Source organism: Hirundo rustica, chromosome 8 (genome assembly GCF_015227805.2).
Source record: "Hirundo rustica isolate bHirRus1 chromosome 8, bHirRus1.pri.v3, whole genome shotgun sequence".
Lineage (NCBI taxonomy): Eukaryota > Metazoa > Chordata > Aves > Passeriformes > Hirundinidae > Hirundo > Hirundo rustica.
In genome coordinates, this window is record NC_053457.1 from 28,270,658 (window position 1) to 28,287,446 (window position 16,789).

Sequence of the window (16,789 nt, forward strand, 5' to 3'; positions counted from 1 at the left end):
TTGACAGTGACTGAGAGATAAAGAAAATTTGGTTGTGTTTATGTAGGTGTTATATCCTTATCTGGACACTCTGGGGATTTCACCACAGATTCTGACAGTCTATAGCTTTAGTGTACAATTTTCACAGTTTCTCAGTGACAAAGCATGAATGTGACTGGCCCTTATGGCCCTTATTGCTGAGCAGGAACCTCGGGATGTCCTGCTCTTGCTTTGGACCCACCAGGAGCCCGAGTGCTTTCTCCGTTTGCCAGGTAGAAACACACTTCAGTGCTAACTCAGCTCTGCAGCCCAGTGAAGCTGCAGCAGCTCTGCTGATGCTCTTCTCAACACAAAAGCCTCAGAGCCTGTTCAGAAGAGTTTGTCATTCTCTAAAACAGCAGCAAGGAGGAACTTCTGCTGCGTCTGTCCACACGTTTGCCTTTGATCACTTGGCAGGTGAATAAAAGCACATTCTAGGGCATCATCTATACTGAGCAGGAACAAAAGGACTTGACAAAATTATTACATTTATATTTGCTTAAGAAAAATTATAATCCTTTCAAAGAAGAGTCAAGAACAGCTCCTTAACTGAGTATAGTCAGGAGTTGTTTTAAGCTCAAACAGAAAAAGCAATAGGGAGTTTTAAAACTATTTTCAGTAATGAAAAGGCACTAATCTTGCAATGAAGTATGCAGCAAACTAAGACATGCTGAGAAACAGATGATGATCAAACAAATGTTGACTGAGCCAAGCCAGTCTTTGAATCAAAACCTGCATTCCTGCATTACTCAACATGATTGTTAACAGACGGATTGCTGATTGGGGGTTAGCAAGACAAAGGGGAGAAGCACAGAGTGAATTCATTCTGCCATATTTCTCCGTTAGTACAGAGAAAATTTTCACAAGACAGACCACCATAAAAACTGGGTAATAAAGGGACAGGGAATCCAGACTCTCTAACCTGATGTTCTGGGAATGCCCTTCTTGATCTCCATCACATCCACAAAGGTTCTCTGCACTTGGTTCCACAACCAGCTTACTGAGGGACAGTATTTCAAGATAATCAACTCACCCTTCGAAACTCCTTGCTAAAGGGCTGGAAGATCATGCTAAACATTTGCTTCTCACACCCAACATCTGCAAGACTCTTAACATGTAGTCACTGTTATAAGCCTTTTAAGTGGCAAAAAAAAAAAAAAAAAGAATTATGCCTTCAACACATCTGATATACACAAGAGGATCATTCACTATTTCAAAAGAGTGATTTTCTTCTAACAGGACAGAGGTAATTAGAAATTCAAGAGCTCCTCAGCATAATCTGAGCAACCATCTCATGCACATCACTTGATGTCTCCATCTTAAAAAAAAACAAAACAACACAGAATAGTCTGATCCCACAAGGATCATCAAGTCCAGTATCTAAACCGTACTCACAACAATGAATAAACAGAAGTGTCAAATTATTCAGTGCAAATCCTTAAGGATCCTCAAGGCTACATGAAAGCAAGTTGCTGAAGTTAGCAGAAAAAACAATTGCTTCTTCCAGACAGCATGGAAATTCTGGCTTACTGATGAGTGGTGGTTACCCATAATAGCACTCAAATGTCTATCAGGCGTCTCAGCTACCGAAACAGCATCCCTCGTGGGATTCTGGCAACAAATTCATCACAGTTCCCCTATGCATCCTTTTTAGAGGCTCCATGAGTATTCCATGCAGCAAAATTAATTAAGTTTCCTTCTGAAGTAAGTCAGTATAAAAATGCTAATTTTAATAACCAATTCTCCCACGGTTCACCCTGAGATGATCTGAGGACAAACACTGACCTGCATAAGTCAGTGGTCTCCCAGATGCTTTCAAAACAGAATCTGTAGTAAAATCTCCTCTAAGTTACCACCAGGAATCTCCCCAAGGGTTTTTTCACAAGACCTCAGCAAACCCCTTTAAACCACAGAAGCTCTGTGCCCCATGTTAAGAAACCTCCTTCAATCAAGGATCTTGTAAATGCCCATCATTCAGTACCACTCCCACTTCTGGAATTTCTAAGGACTGAGCTACACAGCCTCAAACGAAAACTAGACAGCCACTTTCATGAGCAACATGAGGCTTAATTGCCCATGCTGGCACCCAGACCTTAAAAACACTGCAGCACAGAAGTCAGTTTCTGAGGTATATTATTTCAACAATGAATAATTGTGCTCCTAAAGACCGTCACGTGTTAACATTATATGGCAAATGGACTGTCACAGGGAAAGCACTGATCAATACAGTAACCCTGAACGCAGCCTGTTCCTCTGGCTACCTTCACTGCTGGACAGCAAGTAGACACCCTCAAATCCATCAAATCCTGTTTTGAGGTGCCTTTGGAGAAAAGAAAGTACAAATGCCAACTGCTTCTTTGTAAAAACAAGTAATTCATTGACTCTTGTTCAATCCAGCAGTAATAAAAAATAACACTCAATGTTCTGCAAGGTTTCATTTCTGTTTGGATCACTTCTTCAATCTGATGTAATTTTAAGATACTGCTTCTGAACCAGATTCTGAACTAAAATAAAAGTTCCACAATACTGCCATGTAGATTATACTGACAAATGTGATGCTGAAGTGGGACTAACAGCAGTGGGAATTGGGGAGTTAGTTACCCACCCTGTTGAGTGGGTATAGAACCTTGTCTATTATTCTCTTGTATAGCATAAGAGCAAAAACATTTCACTTCTGAACAGTTGGTATTAATAATAGATCATGTACGCAATTGATTGACACAAGGCTTCTATAATTTCTGGGTTTATATCACTTTATGATCAGCGCATAGAAAATAAAGAATTATTTCTCAAGTTGTCTCTTACAACACAAAATGACCACTATTAATAAAATACATGATTTATTTTTTTCAAAAACATCACACAGCCTCTCAAAATTGGGTCCTGAAGCACTTAGCTTTAATTCCCAGTGATTCAATTAGACTCAACAAGACACTCTGCTGAACAGAACAGGCTTAAGACAATGCCTAAGTGTTCTCCTTATACAGATCCCTAGTGGGTCTGAAAGTTATCCAGGCTCAACGAAAGCAAGGATTAATCATTCTTTTGGGGATACTGACTGTCCCCTAGGTGGAAAACCAACTTTGTTATAAAATAATCCTTTTTAAATTAGTTATGGATTGCCCCCAGAACAAAAAAAAAAAAAAAACAAAAAAAAAAAAATTTCCTGTTCCGTGTCTTCTCTTACCCAAAGGGCACAAGACATTTTGATTAGTGGAACTTGGTCTTTTCCCCTGGTATACATTAATATTTCTACAAAAATAATTGACTCTCCTACAGGAGCAGGCCAAATTATCCTCCTAACTTGTAAATTCTTTCCTACCAAGATTCCTACCTCCCCTTTGGAAAAAATATTTTTCTGCCCTAGCTTAATGTATTTTTAAACAATTTTACCATGCCAAAACTCTATCTATAGAAGTGTTGCCTTTTGAATTCTCTCCAAGGAAAGAAGGCATATAATTTTTGATTCCACTCAACTGTATTCACCATAACCAGCAGGGCTTTGGCAGTGATGGTGCTGCAGTGGTGACTTGTGTAGGAGGTGGCCAAGGATGGGATTGTGCTGGTCACTGTTGGTCCAACCAGTTCAGCAGATGGCAAAACTGACCCACTGCACATCGAAACAGGACCAGAGGAGCACAGAGAACCTCTGTAAAAACAGACATAGCAACCGCCTGTAAACACTGAAAGGACAAACAGCAGGAGACACGAGAGAGAGACCCGAGCATTTCACTGTGCACTGGCACAGACTGGCCACAGAAGTTTTGGAGTCTCCCTCCCTGGAGATATTCAAGAACCATCCAGGCACAAACCTGTGCCCTGTGCTCTGGGATGGCCCTGCTTGAGCAGGGAGGTTGGACCAGATGAGCCACTGTGGTCCCTCCCAACCTGACCCACTCTGGGATTCTGTGAGATACAGGAGACAATGCCAGAGAAGACTCCAAAGCACGGGGAAGAGAGAAACAAAAATGATCCCAGGGCAGGAGAAATGCTGAGGCAAAATAGCTGCCCCGAGCACGGGCAAAAAGGCTTGGGAGGAAGTACAACTCCAAAAGGACTGTGGCCAGCAGAGGAACTCACGTGGAAACAACTGAGTAAGGAAGAAGGAGCAATGCAATGAAAGGAGCAGCAATGGCCTGGTACCAGTGTCCTGCCCCACCAAAGGTACTGAGGAGAATGAGTGGCATGGACTGGAGACCAGCAAGGTGAAGGAGAAGCCTCCAGAGGAAACATGAGATGTGCTTCTCTGAGCATATGTTTCCTTTCTTTTATCTTTGAAAAAAGAATCAGCAATTAGAACTTCATTAATTTTGAGAAAATGAAATTGACTGACCTCCCCTTTTCAAAACTGGGGATTTTTGGCTCACACCACTCACTGTTTCAGTTGGAGGAAGAGATGCCCCTACCACCACCTGAACCCATGAACTCTGTTGTCTCAAATTTTATGACTAAGCCCCCTAAGCCCTCCCCTCCAGTGAGATCAATAGCAAAAGTTCTCCCATTTCTCAGTATAAAATATCTGCCATCGTATCTTCAGAGAGCTGGCTCCTACACACAGCTGGAATGTATGGAATTCCAGTACTGGGAAACATGGGAAGTGGGCAGGTATGGCAGCACTGCACACTGTGCTTGCCCAACTCCTTGGATATGAGTATTTGTACCCTCATGTGAACTAAGTGCTATTAAAAAACCAAAATAAAATAAAACCTCCAGTAAACATGCAGTGCCTGAGCTGGCATCTCCTTGGTTATTTTTGTTTCTCTCAGTATCAATGCTGCACACCAGAACTGCAATTTGAAACCTAGTATTAAAAATAAATTTAGAAAGAGAAAGTAGAGAAAAGCAATGCTACAAATGTGCCAACAGAAACATAATTCCTTTACAATTGCATTGCCTTTTAAAAGTAATAAGATGTTTATAAGATAATCAGATAGCACGGAATCTTATTTGTTTTACAAGTAAAAGTAGTGAAATCCCAAAACTAAGATTGTCTTGTCACAGCTGTGAAGCAAGGTAAAAGAAACACTCTGCTCCAAAGACCTCTAATTCAAATAATCAAGGCAGACAAGAGGAATGTTCTTATCCTCATTTTACAGATTAACGCAAGGAGAGATCAAATTACCTCCCCAAGGTCACCTTAAGAGCCTCTAACACAAAACTGTTCTATTGTTTATTACTTTAACTACAAGTGTATTTTTTTAACATCTACTACTATGCATACTTATAAAATGCCTTTTCTGGTTTGTACAAGGCAGCACATGCCCTTAAAAAAAAAAAAAAAAAAGCCCAAATGCCCAGCCCCAAAAGCAAACCGCCAAGCAGAACCAAATTTGAAACTAAGTAAACTGAAGCAAAAAGAAAATTAACTCCCCATTCCTCCCCCTGCCAATGTGTGATTGCATAATCTAGTCATGTGCTCCAAAAGCAACAAACTTGGAGACTTTCCCAGGTCACCTGGGGTTAAAAAGTTCCAAAGTCATGAGTTCAAATCAAGACTGTATTTCATCAAGGACCACGACACTGAGACAGTGTCAGGGCCCAAATCCCATAACTCAACATTTTCCTGATTAACACAAGCAATAAACGTTAAGACTGCAAATACACAGAGCACTGGAGAGACAAAGAGAGAACACATTTAAATTAGCAAACGGGTAACTTTTGCATTCTCTGCAAGGAAAGTCCCGTCTAAAGCAGTTGCATTACAACCACAGAGAAAGACTTGAAAGCTCTTTTGGGGATTCACAGCTCTTGGGACTGGCAAATGGAAGAGAAGGTTGGAGCTACTGTAAGCATAAAAAGCAGTCCTCTTGGTCAAAACCTGAAGGGTATCATTATCATGCTTTATCAAAAGTATGAAGAAAAAGCAACAGAGAACAAAATCTCTCTGCAAGACCGAGCCAGACCATGGGCCAAACGATACAGGAAATATGGTTAACATTTTGGTGACCTGCACCTTCTGTGTGCACCCTGGGAAAGCCAGCACCAGTGAACACCTACAGAGAAGTTGTGAGAACATGGAAACATGATCAAGCTCACTGCAACTCGGTACCCAGTAGGTGCCAGCACATTCCCTTCAGCAGAATCAGTATATGAAGAACAGAAATCAACAAACCTCTGTGCCCGCTTCTTTCATAAAAAAAAAAATCTTCAACCTTTCACATTTTCTCCTTTTATCCTTCCAAGAATGCAGAAGCATGGCATGAACAGCTACTAATCCACTTTCATAGGTTTGCCCATGGATGATCCTGCCCAGGATCTCATCAGGTACAAAGCTGATTACCAATATGCTTTCACAGACTAGCACTTGAATGCCAGGGCTGCCTTCTCATCAACTGCTCAAGAAATCAAGAATCAGGGCTAAATCCTCAGTTTATGTGAACTAATGGGGGTGAAAATGAAGCTACAACACTTGTTTCACACAGAAACTTGGCCAGCAGGCTCCCAACCCACATGCTGACCTCAACACAGAAACAGCAAGGATGCAGGTTATTCAATATGGGCTTTAAATTGCCAGAGAGAATTAATAACAAGACACACATATGCACATGTAAACTTTCTATCTGTTAAAGGATAACAAGAGAGAAAGATGCCCTTGGATGCAGCACAGTGATAATAATTTAGCTTGGTAACTAGATAATAAGGGCTCATAACTGGAAATAGATAAGTACACAGAGACATGAAAACGTGGTATCAGTCAGACACAATTTAGGAGGCGCCGTTTGGTGTCAGCAGAAAACACCCTGGCCTCAGGATTTTTTTTTGTGTATGAACTAACCAGGCAGACACTGAAATCGTTCTACAATATGAGCATAATGAAGCATGCTAATTTGCTAAAAACTGTTACCAACCATTTTGCAATTCAGTGAATTGGAGTTGCATTTTTCTAGCTGAAACCAGCCCCTCCAGTGCCTAGTTAACGTGTCTGTGAAATGACACTGGACTGAACTGCATTTTCAGCCTGTTAAACCACAGTTCCAGCAGTGGCTGGAAGGGAGGGCACCAGCTGTGTTGTACTGACTGCATTTTGCAAGAGTGCCACTGTAGAGAGTGACATTTACAGCAATAAATCCTGACCTTCTGCTAAAGCAGAGGAGAAAACAAACAAACAAAAAACCCAATGAAAACACCAAAGAAAAAAACAAAGCAACCAAAAAAATCCACCAAAAATAAAAAAATACAACACAAAGAACAAACAAAACCCCCCAAACAAACAAACAACCCAAAACCCCAAACAAACAAGCACAAACAAACAAATGAACAAACAAACAGGAAAAGAAAATTGAGGCAGATACAAAAAAGTTTTAAAAAATGTTGGGGAAATTATTTGAAAGTAATAATGTATAAAATCAAAATATTTAACAGATACCATCCTTTCTCCCTCTGCAGCTATGAGATACAAAATATCCGTAATTGTGCTCCAAAATTAAAGAGAGCATTTAGTTTAATCCATTATCTCTGTGAAGAGGAGAAAAAAAAAATCCAACATAAATATAAATAGCCATTTTTAATAATGCATTAAACTTGGTGGGGAGGGGGAAAGGAAGCAATTTAAACACAAGTCTTTTTCAACCATTTATTGTCAACTTCTGCTGCTATTCTATGAAGCTTTTTTCCTCCCACTTTTTCCTCCTCAAAAATGATGGGCTAGTTTTAACTTGTTTTGCAGGTAAATGACAACTCTCATGGCGCAAGATACTAAACCTGAATTTACAGAGTATTCCTCAGGTACAACCCACATAACACAGGGAATCCAACCAAGTGAGCATCAGCTGGAGGAGGAGAAACATGTAAAAGGACCAAACCTGAATGATGCACATATTTTATGTACACTTCCAGAAAACCAGCAGCTCAGTCTTAAAATGCATCTTACAAAACAAGCAGCAGTTATGATATACTGAATGACAATACACTTATTTTTCTGAAAAGATGACTGACATAGTTCATTCAAATTATTGTGAAACCTGAACTTTCCAGGATTTGGGGTGAAATTCCTATTTAAACTATCCCTGGTATGGCTCACTGATAGAGGCAGCAAGTCAACAGTTAATGACTGGCATTATAAAAGTAATCCTGTAAATCTGAAATAAGGGATCCCAAAGCTACTAAGTAGCCAATAAAACTTATGCAGGGTCACTGTCTTTCATCAACAAAAAATTATCAATAGCCTGGATAATGGTTATTACTCCAATCCTGCTGATATGTATAACACACTGTGGGAGGCATTTGTCATATACCAGGCATTTGTCCTGCTGTCCTCAATCTAAGCATCTGTGAAGCTAATTGCACTCACTTTTTATTTACAACATTTAGAAAAGTCTTAGCACGGGTGTTCAAAGCTGCAAAACTGCTCACTCTTACTCAGCTTTACTCCTTCTTATTTCTATTGCTTCCCTAGTTTGAATTTCTCCCACATTATTTTTTTACAGAATCCTCAAAAGTAAAGAAGACAGACTGCCCTCTTCACAGAAGAGGCTGAGCCTGCATCTGTCTGGGATAATGCAGTGCCCCCAAACCACATCCAGTACACTCAAATACAGCTCAGAATGTATCTTGCATCTTCATAACACAACAAATGACACAGACCAGTATTACTGCATGGAAACACCCCACAACCATTTCTAAATTCTTTACCAAATTCTTCTGTAGGAGGCTTAAAATGTTACTTATAGGTAACTGAAACTGTTGTCTAATTTACTGCTGCAAAATTCACGCATTTTGCAAAATCCCATATAATCTATTTATCCATAAAAATTTAAAACATACCCTCTCAAGTCCAGATTTTAATATATCAATGTTTATCTTTAAATTTTTAAACTAGCTGCTGTAGTGGTCAAAGGTACTTGAAATGTAGCAAAGAACTGTCAACTTGGGCTAAATCACAGAAGAAAGCCCCCAAACAAACATGTACACACAGAGGGGACCCCACTGTGCTGACACACTAAATTAGATGTGTTCCAGATTCTACCCTTATTAAAGCAGGTACAGTGATAATCAATGCAATCCACTGCAGGGCTTCACACACCATTTTAATAGAAAGGAAAACAACAACTGCCAATCTCAGCATGCTCATCGTAAATGTGAAGGTTTAAACCTCAGGTGACCGTGGCTGGCACATTAGGTTTCAGCTCCAAGTCTATCAATAAACGTAATTACCTTTCTCTTTCACCATGGCAAATAATTTTTCTTCGTAGTGGAAGCAGCGAGAATTAGCTGAAGCAATTTAAACACAGTCTCTTTTTCCAGCAGTATTTGGCTGAGTTGGATTAAAAAAAAAAAAAAAAAAAAAAAAAAGAAGAAGAAGAAAAGAAAAAAGGAAAAAGGATAAAGAAAAAAGGCAGCTTATTCCAGATAATAATCTCCCTTGGTAAGATTTCCCAGAAGGTCTGATCAGGTCCGATTGCTCATCACTGTCTCCTTCCTTCGTGTTTCTCCTCTCTTTTCCCACCGTGGTCCTTTCCTATGGCCAATGGCAGCTCATCCCTGCCCGTGGATTGTGCCCCTCGTGTTGAAAGCACCGGCTGCAGCTGGTGCTGGGAACAAATGCTGGATTCCAGCACCTTGCATTCCTGTGCCCTCGCACAGCCGAGCTGCCATTCGCTCCCAAGGGACATGGGAGGAGAGCAGGAGAGCTGTCCCAACGCACACACAAAGCTAAAGCGGCATTTATGAGTTCCCTATTATTTCATTTACTCAAACTGAGCCAGGATCAAGAGGGGAGACAAAGATGAACACCAGGCAAGTGCTGAGGCAGGCTGCAGCACGGTGGCTTTTCTATGGTGAGTGCTTCATCCACTCCTGGATTTAGCTTTAAAGCAATTACTACATCAAAAAACATGCTAATAAGGGGTCTCTTGATGCCTACTGACCATGGAACACATCAGAGTAACATCCAGCCTGTGCAGGATAGGATGGGAAAACATATCTATTCTCTACTTCAAACAATAAAAATCATAAAAATGAGAACTGTCACTGCTCAGTGGGTTCTGAAGCCAGGCAGTGCTATACAAATGTTTGCTGTGGGTCAAAGTAAGTGCTGTATTCTGAAATCCCAAATAATTGTAAACAATAACTCCTCCTAAGTTATTCCTTTGCAGATGATAGCCACAGGTACCCATGGAACTGAGAAGAAGAAGTGTATTGAAACAGCAGCACTGAGATGGGAATTTCACTCCCCAGCACATCCCCAAGAAGACAAAGCACCTGCGTAGGTTCTGGGCATCAAACTGACCTCCCAATTTCAGGTTTTCCAGGCACTAAACTCTACTAAGAAAGGACTGGTCAGTAAACTGATGCTGAAAAACAAACAAACCAATGCTTCAGAATATTGTCAAGTCTTGTCATCATATAGCAAGGTTCTGCTTTCTATTAAAAGATGTAGGGAAACAAAGCTTTTCTTTTACAAGCAAACTTTTATTCACAGTTCCGAAGAAAAGATTGGAAATATGACTAATCAAAATCCTGAATACGCCTTACAAGCCACGTGTATTTTTAAATACATATATACTGTCAGCATCGCGATTTTGGAGACCCTCTATCACTACTACTGTTAGTTCCTCATTTTAGTCAGCTACCAGTGACTTCCCCAAAATAAATCTATGTCATTCATGCCTTTGCCTAGAGAGTAAATTTTATATTTGTGGTTTAAAGGCAGAGAAAATGGCAAATGGAAAACTTGTCAAAGACAGAGGTGATCTCAGTAGCAGAGAACTAGGTCAAATATAAAGATATTCTGGGCTAAATTATGGACAGATTCATTGAGAAAAGGCTTCAACTTGACCACAGCTCAGTGCAAAATGTTACATGATCAGAGTAAAACTACATTCATACTGCACCCTATGTTCACACTGCTCACACCTCCACAAGGGAATTCCTTCTCCATGCTACTCTACGAAGAGAGACAGATATTAATGTAAAGAAACAAGCTGTAGGCATCAGCCTGACAGAGCAGCAGATGGCTGATACCTGCTGGAAAAAAAATTAGACTACACACACAGCGTTAAAAATATTTGCAGTAAATAAATTTTAGGGGGTTTGTATAAATGCCACCCAGAACAATGCAAATAAATTAAACAAGCCAGTCTGCCTCACCCAGAAGATGTCTCTTATTCAGTGACGTTTTTTAATAAATAAATCACTAAGACAGAGAGAAAAAGAGGGGGGGGGAAAAAAAAAAAAAAAAAAAGAAGCCAGAGATACAGGCACATGCATGGAAAAAAAATAGTTATTCTATTCTAACAAATCTAGGCTGGCTTTCTATTGTTAGCAGCCCAACGTGTAAGAGCAGCACAGCACAGGCAGTCTGACATTCCTGCTTCTATGACTCAGTGTGTTACTATTAATAGCATTTGAGGCTCAAGAGGGGAGCTGGGCTGAACCCCACCAACACAGAGCTGTTATGTCACATTTCTGACACATCAGAGACGTCAGGCTGTAACTCAACCTGGCCACGCTCTTTTTCAAGCTGTATTTTGTAAACAGTTAGGGGACAGCCTCCTGAAAGGGGCACATCTGACCTTCATTCATAAATATTTGATTTGATGTGCAGAGCACAGCCGATGGACACACACCCGCGGATGCTGTTAACCCCCTCCTGGGATCCTCAGGGACCCTCAAAAGGCTTGCAGTGATGATCATTCATTTTTTGTTGTTGTTGTTCCAGCAAGCTGCTGACACAGAAGCTGCTTGTTGGTATGTGGACTTTCTGCTCTCTGAGTGCATTCCTCCATTTTTCACATGTGCTAGAGATTAGCACTGCCGTATCTCACATCGTTCAGCCACGAGAGCTGCAGTGGTAGACTACACCAGCATGCACATAAAATGTAATTTAAAAACACAGGCTGCAGTAAGTTGTGCTGGAGATTTAGGAGTAAAATGTAATCTGATCCAGAGTAAAGACATATGAAGAGCAGTTAGTACTGTAAATAAAATCTCTTTACACCAGGATGGTTTTTTGGTTTTAATCTCATTGTTCTAAGTCAAGGCTAAAATTTTTGCCCTGCTGTACAACTCAGAATCGACTTGGATATCCTAAACTAGAGATGAAAAAGGAATAGATAGCATTCTAGAGACAATCCCTTGGCACTTACTGTTATTAAGGGCTACCTATTTTAAAGGAAAGCAAAATACTCTTTTTCTCTACCTTTTCACTGTACTAATTAAATAAAGTCTTCCTGGAACACAGTGTGGGTGGAAGAGTCACACAGAGTGCGCCACAGCTAAACAACATGCTCCTGTTGCTGTTATTTTCTGGTGAAAAATATCTTGTGCATTCAGCAAGAGGCATGAGAGCAATAGTGAGATCACTCCACAAGGGGAAAGAGTTAAACCAGTTTGTTTTTTTATTTCTTCTACCTTGATACTACTGAAAAAGTATGAGTAAGATACTAAGCAGTTTAGCTATGATTTAAGGTTATGTTATTCTCATTTTAAAAGACGGTGTTCATATTTTTATCTTGCACTCATTCTTCACAGATGAGATCATGGCTTAGAAGTATCAGCACATGTTTTTTTTTTTTTTTACAATTTCTTCAAAACTGAACTGATATCTCTTCTTCACAAAGAAATGAGGGGAAAAGGCAGATAGAAAACAGAAAAAGAAAGGGGAGAAGTTGTTCCACTAAATAACACCCAGGAAAATGTCATCTATTTAATGTCCTTGCTTCCAGCAAAAATCCTGGAACAAAGTTTTGACAAGAAAGGCTGCTCCAGGCTTCCACAGCTTAACCACTGTCCAACATAGGTCAATTGAGAGCCATCACTTCTATGAAGTCTCAATTAAAGCATTTTGCAAAATTCTCCCTTCTCCAGGAAGGAAATGCCGCTCTCTCGTGACTGCTCTACTTGTTACCCTGACTTACCTGCGCCTGCTCAGACAAAACCATAATCAATGGTAATACCAAGTTGGGATCTCTTGCAAAAGCCCCATGACCCAGCAGTGGTCCCAGTGCCCTAAGGGGGAAGCCTACGGCTCCCAGTCTCAGGATTCTCAAAAGCTATATATTAAATATTTCCTGGCTTCTGTTTCTCCCGACCACACCCTCTTCCAGCAACCTGCTGTCTCTCCCTCAGCCCCTCGGGCAGCTGGCCCATCTTCCATCTTTTGGAATCAGCAGGAGCAGCAGTGCTTCTGAAGGACTGCAGCAAAGAACCGGACAGGCAACTGACGGGGAAAGCCGACGGTGCTGGTGGAGTTTTTCAGATTCACCAGGACTCAGTGAGCAGAATTCAGGCTGTACCTGACAGAACTCGTCCCCTGCTGTCCTGAGTTTTAGCCTTCTGATTTGTTTACATTTTTGTAGTGGAGTCCTCTCACGGATTGTAATATAAACAAAGTGGTTGTTTTCGCTTTCCTCTCTGATGTGGGACAATTGATGGATTTCTAGTCTGGCCAGAGGGGTGGAGAGGTGGCAACCATGTTCTCCAATCCCTGGTCATTGTCCAGAATCTATATAAGCGAGGTCAAGTAAGTAAACTTCCCTTCTTTTTGCTCTGGACTTGAGTGTGAGTATAATTTCTTTTCGTGTCCTCTAGTGACAGTCCCCACACCAGGTGTACCCCCAAGTCTTCCAAGCCTGCAGGCACTGTTATTCCGTGAGTCATTTGTGAGCCTTTCCAACCCTCCACACCGTTTCTTCTCGGTAACAACTTCATCCTGCAGCTTGAGCAATGGCCTGGGGCTGCCAAGCCCTCCTCACCACGCTGCCCTGTGTGGAACCAGCGGGAAGTGAAGGAGCTGGGAATGCCCCACTGATTGAGCCCCCCACCACAGACCCCCTGTGCTGCCCGATCACAAGTTTTAAACAGTCCAGAGGAGCAAACACAGATGCACCAGAGAGGAATATGGTTGTTTCTCAGCACATACTATGGTCCTGCCATCCTACACCTTGGGATCACACTGTCCCTGTTGATAAGATTGATCTCCAAGCAAATAATGCCTGAGGGCCTGGATTCCAACCACTACCCTTCTGCTGTGCTGGGCTTTTCCCCGCTCCTGTGTCATGCCATTTTCAGCAAGATCAGTCTGATATATTGATGTTAAAAATCACATGCCATCTTTCTTCAGAGTAAACAAAATTAAAATTTCGCAAATACATCAATCACTTCATTCAGTAAAATGCATAGTGTAATCATTTTGATCTGCCAGGATTTGGGGGTTTAGTGCTTTTTTTTAGAAATAGAATAATTTCATATTCTTTCAAATCAGACTCTTAAGGAATAAAAAATTTTAGAGGTTTTGATCTATCAAGATGTCTGGATTTCTTAAAACAAAATCTGATTTTCTGAGATACTTGAAAGCAGGACTTTCTTAGTATGCTGTTTTATTCAGTAGGACAGTAATAGTCTGCAAAAAAGACTATAGAGTCTAATTGGTTGCAAAACAAAATAAGAAACAAGTACCCTTGGCTTTGTTCTAAATATTAAGAAGATTAACACACATACTTATGTAAAAAAGCACCTGAAACCACCAGATTATCTTTAGAAACAGAAGAGAAAAGATGGCTACATTATACTGCTTTGCCACTATATATAATAAAATACACTTCAAAAATATACAGGTTCACTAATGGGTGGAGCTTCTGGCTGCAGGTATGTACAAACATCTATCTCTGAACATACATTTAGGTTATTGATGTAACAACCGGCTTCCAAACAGCTAATGCTATTGCTAATCCTTAAAAAGGAGATCAGGCTTCCTTCACACCTGTGTGACCTTTACAGTATGCACACAGAGCTGGCACTAAATTGAGATGTGGTACAGTAATGGGAGTACAGACTGGTTTAAACTTTGTATTTTTAAAAAAATTACCATATAAAATCATCACTGTTCACCTGCTACAAACTCATTTTATTGAGCTAATTCATTTATTGAGCTCCACACAACCAACACTGTCGCTGATAGCTGATAGAAACATAATAACCTTCACTGACAGTCACCAACAGTTAATGCTGAAAATTGCACAAAGGCAGGAATCCCCAACAGGAAAGCACACATGCAAGTGTCATCCTTTACTGTGCATGCCTAAGGTTAAGGAGATTTGATATTGAAAATCCACTTCAGAATTGGATTAACTGTGCAGAATAAACCCCACAGCCTGTCTTGGGAGCTTTTGGCTCAGTGAAATCAGCAGGAATGCTGTAAAGACTCTCTGGTCTAAAGAACTTCTCCCTGAGAGGTCCATGCGACACCAGATTGAAGCAGCTTCCTGCCAATCCATTGATTTTCAGGCTAAAGCAACAAGTTCTTTGTTTTGCAGTGCTGAGAGATGTGACAGTCTCTCCACTAACATTTAGTGTGTGCCTCAACAATACAACATCCAGCAAAGCATTCCACAAGTCCATGGTGCCTGGAGGTGAGGCAACCCACCATGTGGGCACTGGATACAAACCACACTTAGATCAAGCTGGGGTATTTAATTGTTACTGTGCTAAATGACAAATTCCTCCTCTTCTGATTCCATACTAAACTATAAATAGGACTCTCAAAAGAGGCACCTAAATCGATCCTGCAAATGTATCTCTCCCAACAAGTATTTGCCAGTCCAGTGTCCTATCAAATGAACCACAGAGCATCTCAAAGAATGCTAAAAAGGTGCTTTATATGATTTGGCTAGGTAGTGTAATATTAATATATTTAAACAAGATTTTACAGCAAATAAATTTTTATCACCTTACTCCAGCTTCTGGAATTTTTCTATTTGTGGCTGTGATTTTTATCTGCTAGCTAGGGAGGTCACTTGTTTTGGCATGGAAAACCTTACATATCTGAATCTTTCTCTTAAATTATTTGCTGCCATTTCAATAGCAGAATCATCATGAAAGTATTGAGCAGACATATAACAAATTGAGAGTAGGCATAACTGATTCCAACTTCTGCACCAACTGGAATAACTAAAAAGGTAACTATAAAAGCTATAAAAGCTGTTTTGCTGCTGCTCCGTAGGGAAGTCACACATTTTAAATCATTCTTCTTCTTAAAGAAGAGTTTGCCAACTTAAAAATTTAACAATATCTTCCAAGTACCGATGTATACTGATAAGCTAATTTGGTTTGTGGTTTTTGCATTTTACGGTTTAATGTTTTATATTTTATATTGAAAACCACACACAGCTGCACCATCTAATTCACAGGGTAAGAAGCCAGTGATGAGCATCCCCTGCAGCCACATTTCTGCATCCCACCATAAAGATTCACTCTTCTAAGGAAAGAAACCAAAAAAATCAAAAGCAGGATAACACAAAAACTGTATTCACAATCATCCATTCTAACATTGTCTTGTTTCCCTCTCAGCTGCCCTGTGTTTGCATGACCTGGGTGAACAACATTCCCAATTGCCTTTCCTCCTTTCTGCTCCCAGTAACTATATGAGCACCGAGATCTACCAAGTATCTCAAACTAAGAGCCACTTTTAAGGTCCCTGTGTACAAAAGTCTACTTAGTGACACCCCGCCTCTCAGGCATAAAGGGGAAGAAGCAGCCAACAGCCATTAGTGTTCATCTTTTCCCTACCCATGCACGAGGGATGGATGGGAGTGGATGAAGCAAGAAAAGCCAGATACCCAGCCTCTCTCTCAGTCCTATTCCACTCCCTCCATCTGCAACGTCAAAGCTGCAGTGAGCGAGAACAGCCATTTCCTACACCTTTCCCTCTGCTCAGAAATTTTCCCACCATATCACCTTTTGGATAAGCAGAGAAGCCCAAGGAACAGCTTTCAGATGGGAAGAAACAGCAATTTCTACTCTCTTTTCCCCATCCCAGTATTTTATCCCATCA

At 40.6% G+C, this 16,789-nt stretch overlaps 1 protein-coding gene across 5 annotated transcripts in view; it reads right to left on the reverse strand.

Moving 5' to 3' along the window:
* Positions 1 to 16,789, reverse strand: part of ABLIM1 (actin binding LIM protein 1) — a 192,130-nt gene that overhangs the window by 107,218 nt on the left and 68,123 nt on the right. Inside the window, exon 1 of one of the 5 annotated variants that reach the window (XM_040072218.2) lies at positions 9,172 to 9,517. The exons of the other annotated variants lie outside the window; for them this stretch is intronic. Coding sequence (XP_039928152.2) covers positions 9,172 to 9,187 — 16 coding nt within the window. The 5' untranslated portion in view covers positions 9,188 to 9,517. Of the gene's footprint in view, positions 1 to 9,171; positions 9,518 to 16,789 lie in introns of those variants that run through there. 5 annotated transcript variants of the gene reach the window in all.